The sequence below is a fragment of the Leiobunum rupestre genome, chromosome 1 (assembly GCF_980474605.1).
Source record: "Leiobunum rupestre chromosome 1, qqLeiRupe1.1.hap1, whole genome shotgun sequence".
Lineage (NCBI taxonomy): Eukaryota > Metazoa > Arthropoda > Arachnida > Opiliones > Sclerosomatidae > Leiobunum > Leiobunum rupestre.
Genome location: NC_143384.1, coordinates 28,565,889 through 28,574,726, shown reverse-complemented (window position 1 = coordinate 28,574,726; position 8,838 = coordinate 28,565,889). Strand labels below are relative to the sequence as shown.

General features: G+C 37.2%; 1 protein-coding gene across 2 annotated transcripts; it reads right to left on the bottom strand.

The window, feature by feature from the left end:
- Positions 1-201: 201 nt before the first annotated feature.
- LOC149962054 (uncharacterized) lies at positions 202-8,174 on the bottom strand. 2 transcript variants are annotated; one of them, XM_090178126.1, is made up of 7 exons: positions 8,051-8,174; positions 7,854-7,976; positions 4,271-4,366; positions 3,163-3,261; positions 2,951-3,065; positions 1,779-1,974; positions 202-580 (listed from the first exon to the last, which is right to left on the bottom strand). In XM_090178126.1, the coding sequence occupies exons 1-7, from the start codon at positions 8,142-8,144 to the stop codon at positions 293-295; spliced, it is 1,011 nt and encodes a 336-aa protein (XP_090034252.1). In that variant the 5' UTR covers positions 8,145-8,174; the 3' UTR covers positions 202-292. The 2 variants fall into 2 exon arrangements, with proteins under 2 accessions (XP_090034252.1, XP_090034261.1); XM_090178135.1 differs by having other exon boundaries at positions 7,909-7,976; positions 8,051-8,114.
- Positions 8,175-8,838: the final 664 nt, after the last annotated feature.

The window sequence follows — 8,838 nt, the reverse complement described above, 5'->3', positions numbered from 1 at the left end:
AATTGTGCCGTTTTGGGTCTTAAAAAAGTGGGACGTTTTGGGCTACTAATGTGCCATTTCGGGCATCCTCGTAAGAAAGAAATAGGAACTAAGAACAAATAAGAACGTTATTTGATATAAAGTATCACAAATATTGACTTATCTTTTAATTATCATATAAAAAACCCTTTTTTAAGCTATAGTGTTAGCCCCCGGGCTTATTATTTTTAAGCATGGTTTAAGGACCTCCACGAAAAAAAAAATAACCTACACAGTAAATTGAGCCCAAAGTTCAAATTATTATTCAACACAATTATGTGCCATTTAGTTCCAAATATTTTCGATTGTCGAACCCGTGATTGTCAGCTCCAACTTCTCTTGTCGTCGTCACCACGCCACTATTACTGTTCGCACTTGTCGCGTTAGAAGGAACTTGAAGAACTTGATGAGCTCCAGCTTGGCTAAAAGCGGTGGTTGCTGAGGAACCCGTCCTCAAGTTACCATGTACCGGATCCATTGGTTGGGTATCGACGGCCAAGTCTGCCATTGGCGTAGTAGTGGCCCGAATATCGTGATAGTCCGGTGGTGGCAAATCCTGGGTCTAGGATCAAATTCAATGACTTTTTAGAAATTAATGGGTACGATTACAAGTGCAAAAGAGTATAATATATCACATTCAAGTGAAGTATGCATCCTCCTGTATTGCTTGAGACATGTACATTCACCGGTCCACGTGGGGGGAATTACTAAAACCATTACATCACGGAAATATGGTTTACAAATAATTAAATCAGCTAGGTTAATACGCAAGGCACCACCTTAGGCCTAAGTAATCAAGCGACTTTTAAAGCCATTATTCCAGGTGGCCGGGTGACGATGTGTAGGAGGGTGGTGGCCAAAATATACCTCTCCTCGGAAGAGTTTCTAACATGTAACCGTGGTTCTGTGGTAGAACGCTCACCTGTCGTGCAGGAGGGCTCGGGTACGAATCCCGCCCGATACTAACGCAAACTGGAAAAGCATTATACTACACCGAATAACAAAAAGAGGGCTCTTTTAGAAAAAGCATTTCCCTAATTCCAAGCATGGAGAAAAGACGGTAGGGAGATGAAATAAGTGGGGTGCTTCGCTTCCCTTCCGTGCCGCTCTCCACCCAAAGTTGGGAGAATTGGGGGACGACAAAAAGGGGTATCAAGGTAAAATATTTGTCACGTGAACATGCTGTAGCACTGTTCCTCTCAATTGAAGATATTATTATTAATTTCAATATAATTATGGATCATACTTATCACAATTCACGTAATTTTAAAAAGCAGTCAAAGACACAACTAAATAAATAAGATCGAAAAAGGTAAAAAAAACCCTAAAAATAAATGGTAAGCCTTGGTGTAAATACGTTCACTAACTCCAAATAACTTTTCTTTTTAGGTATTGGTTTTAACAAAAAAATTATAATTGTGAAATCTGAGCGTTTTCAAAAACCCAAACCGTTTAGAGCATGGACATGGCATGGGAGCCAGGTAGCTAACAATATCACGTGACAAAAGTTTTACCTGGATGCACTCCCTCTTTTTTTTCAAGCCCCATCCACCCGTTTGGGGGAGTTCGGCATCAAAAGCCGGGTAGAGTTTCGAAAATCAATTCATCTCCCTACCCTCTTTTCTCCATGTTCCAAGAAACTGCGAAAGCAGTGATTACACTTTGCCCCGAAAATGCGTCAGCAAAGACAGACACGGTGATTGTAAAACCCCACAAGGGGAGGTAAATATACCATTTTGTTTGGCTTAAATGTTACGAACCTTTAGGTCTTGTTTAAGTATATCCTGATAATTAGGTGGTTGGTCGTTAGCTCGAACATAAGTTAAATCCTCAGAGACGTTAAGAATCCGCATCAGACGACGTGTGGTGGCTACTTCCTCAAAGACATTCGATGACTGCACCGGACGCCGAGTGGTAGATAAGGAATTCAGACTCAAGGCCCTTTTGATGAAGCACCTTAAATGTTTAGGCGATTTTAGACAGCAAGAGTTAATTAATGGACCTAAGAATAGGACACTACGGATATTGTAAACCCCACACTTGGACAACTTTGTATAGCGAAAATTCATCTGATCTAGATTTTCCACATAGACGATCGCCATCTATGTTTAAGTTTTAGGATTAATCAAGCTAAAGAATTTTTGTGGCGAAGTATGCGATAGGGATATAACGGATATCCAGAACCGGAACCGAGAGGAACCGGGAAAATTCTAGGAACCGGAACCGAGAGGAACCGGAACCGGTATTTGTAAAAATATTATAACCGAAACCGGAACCAGAAGCCAATATTTATTATGATAAATGGTTTTTGGAGGTTCTTTAACGTTTTTACCAACATCTAGCGCATATGGAAAGTTTACTTATTTAGCAATTAAACTAACTATTATTTGCTTTTCATATAAGCCCATCTTTATCCAGAGTAAAAAGGAGCAATAAAACCGTATGACTAACTAACGATCTCTGGTTTCGCACCACACACACAGTAAACAAAAACACCCCGTACGTAAAGTAAAGTGAAAATAGCCTAGCCCACAAAATGTTTGTCTTAGAATCCGGGGCAATCCGCGATAGTGGAAGTCGCTAAACGAAAACATTAAAGTAATTCAATTTTCAAGGCGAACTCGCCGATTTTTCTCTATGAGGTAACTATTTTATATATTTCAAATGTATATGATAATTTGGACGAGTTTAATAAAATTTTGGCTTTACAGATCATTTAATACTAAAACACACTGGAACCGTTTAGGAACCGGATCCGGTTGGTTCTAAATTTCGAGAACCGAATCCAATAAATTAATAATTTAAGAACCGTAATTCGAACCGATAAAGCAATAATTTGAGAACCGGAACCGATACACTCCGAAAAAGTGGAACCGTTGCATCTATAGTATGAGATGGTGGTACCACATCCAAATTATTTTGCTCAACTAACCAACAGCTTGTGAAGAGGATACAACATACGAAACCGCCAAGACAACACAAGATCATCTTGAACTCTTCAGACATGCCGTTGTTTTTCTTCTGGTTTATTTCAAAAGTTGGTTCAACTGGGAAAATTTAAATTCAGTATCGATCTTAGACATTTATGAACATAAGCATAGAACGTTTTCGTGAATTGAAGGTAATAAAATTAATACTGAATACCTGGTTTAAGGACGCATCGTCCTGCAGAGCACATGGTTCTGAAATCAATCATAGCGCACTGCGCTGAAACCACGCAGTACTCGCCGACGTCCCCGGAAGCTGGAAACGATCAAGAGTTAATATTATATTAATAATTACTTAAATAATAAAGATTTAAACGTTTTGCATCTTAATTTTAACTGAATAGTTAATATTAGATTAATAATTACACTTTATAGGATCTCAATCAATGAAAAAGGGTCAAACACAACAATCGTTATACACTTTTCAAATTAAAGGAAAGGCAGCCCTCAAATTCTGAAACAAAAAGGGTTTTAAAAGTATTTGAACCCTTGATAAAAAGTGGGACGCTGCCCATCGAAACAACTGTAGGTTAACACAAGTCGTAACAGAATAATGAAGTACAACAGAAAAATTGGTTGAATGTTTCCTATTATATATGTTTTAAAATTTAAACAGTAGATTCATCAGTTAGTTTCTATAAAATAAACTAGGTTTGCTGAACTGGTTTTTATGTAGTTCATTCCTCACGAAATACGTAGATGCTCATTTCAGTTTAAGCTTAAAATCAGGGTACCTCGTCGAATTTACTCTTATGTCCAGGGCTTTTCGTAATTAAACGTCATCGATACGTCACCCGTGACGCAGCAGCAACATTAAAACAATAAGGCCAGGGTTACTTTAAGGCCTATTAACTTTCAAACGAGAATGTATGAAAATTCCGTTTAAAATACGTGGTATAATTTATAAATACTTATGGCGGAAAGCCAAAGCATGCTCCTGGGTTTTGGTAGCACCTCATATTCTCCGCACAGTCGTCGTTGTATACGCAGTTTTCCAAAGAGTTTATTTTTTTGGAAACATGTTTAAAGTATTGACGAATTAACCCACATAGTGTGAGCAGGACAAGAATCCAACATCGATCAGACAGCACAAGGTCACCTTGAATTATTCAGACATGTCGTTGTTTTGTTCATGTTTATTTCCAAAGTTGGTTCAGCTGGGGAAATTTAATTTAATTTTCTATAAGTAGCCTTTGACCATAAGCATAGACCTTTTTCCCTTGATTGGTTCGTGAACTGAAGGTAATAAAGAAAATATTGAGTACCTGGTTTAAAAACGCACCGTCCTGCAGAGCATATGGTGTTGTTATCCTTCACAGCGCACTGCTCAGAAACCTCACAATGCTCGCCATACCCGGAAGCTGGAAATGACAATAAGTTAGATGTTATGTTCGTAATTTAAATAGTTAATTTTAGATTAAAAATTACACTTCGTTTGAACGAGCCTTTAAATTTCTAAATTCTCAATCGATGGGAAAGGCTCCAGCCATACAATAAGCGGTAGCATAAATTGCAAGGTCTTCTGGGTAAAATTTATGTTGGGTAACATTTGAGCGCCATCAAACGAAAAAATATTCAACAGGCTTTAAAATTGCACTAAAGTTTACGGTTTGCCAACGACTTGCGCTATTTATAAAAATTAAACATTTAGAGATTTTATTAAAGAAAATTATCTGGAACTTTTTAACAAGTTCGTGAAGACCAAAACCATTTATGCCAGTGCCTATTGTTGAACACTTTTCAAATTAAATGGAGCTTTAACAAGTTGAAAGGAGCAAGCTCTGACTATTTAAAGTTGCCACTAGGGCCCTGCGAATCGGTCCTATTCGAAAATTACGAATATCGAATCGAATATTGAATCGAATGTAAAAAGTACCCGAATCGAATATTTATGAATTCGGAATAATCGAATACGAATCGAATCCTCGAGCTACGAAATGTTTTCTTCGAATTGAATTTCGAACCGGCAGTGAATTTCGAAGCGCGAATCGAATCATCCAATAATTCGGTAACGAATCGAATCGAATCTTATCAAACGTGCTTACGTCATTTATTGATTTAAAAAAAATATACTAGAGTAATGTTTACTGTTTCAGAGTCTTCTTTTTAACTGCCAAGTTTATCATTTGAGTCTTTACAACCCCCACAAAATACAAATTTATTTTGTAGGTCGCAACCTACCGGTTTATGAAAAAACCTCAATTAAAAATGATTTTTTTAATGCTGGCAAGTCGCCATTGAAATTGTGAATCGCGTAACACAATTGTAAGGCTATAGCTATATCACTCGTAATTATGTCGACAGTGAAGATATATTTTATTCAAAGTGGTAATGAGCATCGTTGTAAGTCTTGTCAACAGACGTTATCGTCCCAATCTAGTGGGACAACATCTCATTTATGGAGCCATTTGTTAAGAAAACACCCAGAGCAATACAAGGAAGCGAAAAAAGAATCGGCTAAAAAAGACGTTTCGCCATTGGCAAAATATCCAGAAAAACGTCCACTGTGTCTACCTTCAACTTCAAGTGAAATGCAGAGAAAGAAAACCAAGACATTGCCACTTGAACACAAAGAAAAATATGATAAAGCCGTTCTGAACTACGTCGTCGCTGACGGTAGACCTTTTGAAGCTGTCGCTGGTTCCGGTTTTAAACAATTGTGTGCCGAACTAACTAACAACCATTACAGTCCCCCACATCCTACAACCCTGTCTCGAAGACTAGAGGACATGAGAATGGACCTGGAAAAGAAACTGCAGTTAACGCTGAAAAGTCATGTTGATATTTCACGCATATCTATAACTTTCGATCACTGGAAAAGCAAAAACGGCAGTAACTATTTGGTAATTACTGGTCATTACATATGCGAGCAGGATTGGTCATTGTACTCCAAATGCCTATCAGTGTCAAACTTAGAAATTCGCGACGCAGACCATACTTCGGCGGCTACGGAAAATATTATAAGGAAACAACTTGACCTCTACAATATACCCTTGTCTCAAGTTTTTTACGCTACAACAGACACGACTAACTCCATGCCTTGTACTGCTAGACTTTTGGGAGTAAAATGGCTAGGTTGTGTCGCTCACAAACTACAACTTTCGATTAACGGGGCGTTGGCTGTTCAAATAATGATAAAACATTTGATTAAGCATGCTCATCGAATTGGTGCTTTCTTTCACTCATCTACAGTAGGCGCAAGATCACTAATCAAGCATCAAGTTGACATCGAATTGGCGGAATCTTCGCCCCCACTAGACGTGGTAACTAGATTCAATAGTACGTACAATCTACTACTTTGGTTGAAGGAAAATGAAGTTGCTGTATCTCTAGCGCTTGTGGAATGTACGGAAAAGAAAAACTGCGCAAAGAGTCCACCATCGGCTTTAACTCAACAATTGAAAGACACTTTGGAATCGTCTTTGCCAATTCTAAAGATAATGGCGGAAGCGACGACAATTTTCAGCGCCGACACATCGGTCACGGTCAGTTTAATTATTCCGCTAATAACCACTCTGAAAGATGAAGTAAAAAAAGCATCGGCCAAAGGAGTTAAAACCTTCAGGGACGAAATGTTGAAGCAGTTAAACGACCGTTTCGATCTAACTAACGAGCACTTGCTTGCCGCGACATTTGTAGACCCACGATTTAAAAACTCTTTATTTTCCGACCTGCAAACTGTGGATGTAAAACGTCACTTGAACGACCTTGTTGGGAACAACGAAGACAATGGTAATATATTACAATCACCTGAAATTTCAGGTCAAGATATCGAGTTGCCGAACAGCGACACTGGTGAAAATATCACTGCGGATCGATCATTACTAGACGCCTTATTCCATAAAGTTCATGGAAGTCAACAAAACATATCGACGAAGCAAAATGATTCTTCAAAACAATTACATAATGAGATTGAAGACTACGTCAAGGAACCTGTGTTTGATCGCGGTGGCGACCCACTTTACTACTGGAAACACAAATGTCACATTTATCCTCTACTATCCAAAGCCGCTCGCCAATTATTGGCTATTCAAGCTACCAATTGTGCAGCAGAAAGGGTAAACTCTGTGGGCTCTCAAGTAATCACCGATCTTCGATATTCTCTTTCCAACTACAATGCTGAAACACTCATTTGGGCGCGAAAAAATCAAGAGTTGTTGTTACATAACAAAATTTAACTTTATATTACAAATACTTTCAATTTTTTCTATTGTAATGAGATATTAACAATAAATAAAACAATTTGATTCGATTACTTAAAATTATTAAAACCGATTATTTCTTTATGAGAGGGAATATTACCTCCAAAGCAACCTTAAACGATGACCCCTACAATTCTTGACAAAAACCACTAAACACGCGCGCTCGTAGCGCCGTGTATATCTAAAATCAAAAGTCGCCAACGGCAAAAAATGGAAAACCTTAGGAGACGACAAAAAACCAACGAGTAATATTTACTTTAACCCGGAAAAAAGCCGCCATTTGCTTTAAAAAAACACACCTCTCGTTTGAAGTCGTAATAGCTGCGTAGTAAAATCAAATATTTAATCGGGTTCGATTCGATTCGACTCTTAATTATTCGGGTTTTCGAAGCGAATATTCGCTTCGTACTAAATTCCCGAATCGAACTAGATTCGCTATTCAATTCGACTACTCCGAATCAAATTGATTCGATTCTATATTCGGAAATGATAAAACAAATGTCGAATCTTCGTAATAGCTTTAATCTTCGAATCGAATCGAATTATTCGCGAAAATATTCGAAGTGGAATAGTAAATCGAAGATTCGCGGGGCCCTAATTTACAGTCCAAAAAAGTGGAACCGTTGCATCCCTAGTTTATAGTTACGTTTAAGGCACTTCGTATTATTCACAAATACATGTGGCAGAAAGCACAAACATACTCCTGTGTTTAGGTTGCATCTCATGTTTTCCACGCAGTCTTCATTGGACTCACAATTTTCCAAGGAACCTATTTTTGCAAAGAGTTTGTTTTATTGTCAAAGCGTTTAAACCGAGAAAATTTCAAAGGGTTAAATGAAATACCCTCATTCTTGTTGGTATTAAAAATACTCTTGGCTGTAGCGAACACGATAATCATCAGAAAGACGACAAGAAACTGAAACAATTTGGGGTTCATTACTGAATAACGATAAAGTTGGATACTAAGTTTAAGGTACGACTTAACCGCGTTGCAACTACACTCTAAATAAGAAAATCTAAAGCTTGAACTGGCTGAGCTGATAAGCCGCTTAGAACAATGTCGTACAGATGACGGTGATAAGAATGAAAACAGATTGCAACACATTCAAACGTATTGAAGAAATAAATTTAACGAAAATACTGCTCCGATTAATAGCTAAAATATTATAAAATGTTTATAGGGACGTTTTTTTTTGTCACCAGATGAGATAAAGAGTCCCTCAGAGTAACGTTCAAATAAATTATCTGTAATCAATAGCTTGTACGTAATTTAAGAAAAATTAAAACGATAAATAACATTAAAACAAAAAATATAAATATGGAAAACGATGGTTAAAGAGTGTTTTAATGAATTCATTAGTAAATAATATTAGGCGTGATTGATATTGTAAACGATGTCGAAAGTGTGACTTTTAACGCCAATTTCAAATAAATTTCATAAAATAATAGTTAAATTGGAAATGTGCTGGTAAAAACTTTTTAATTATTAACTGTTAAGCCAAATTAAACAGACCTCATCAATGTTTCTTACTCCTTTCTCAAAGGAATTGATTTAAAAATTGACAAAATATACGGTTTTGATTTTTTTTTAAATAACTAAAGGGTTATTTAAAATGTTGTTCGAGGAGTAC

Bases quoted from the DNA above. Each gene is read 5' to 3' on its own strand.
- LOC149962054 (XM_090178126.1), bottom strand. From the start codon at position 8,144: ATGAACCCCAAATTGTTTCAGTTTCTTGTCGTCTTTCTGATGATTATC. The intron at 7,977-8,050 runs GTATTTCATTTA...TTGCAAAAATAG, and splicing joins TAATACCAACAAGAATGAGG to GTTCCTTGGAAAATTGTGAG. The intron at 3,262-4,270 runs GTACTCAATATT...GATCGTTTCCAG, and splicing joins ACGGTGCGTTTTTAAACCAG to CTTCCGGGGACGTCGGCGAG.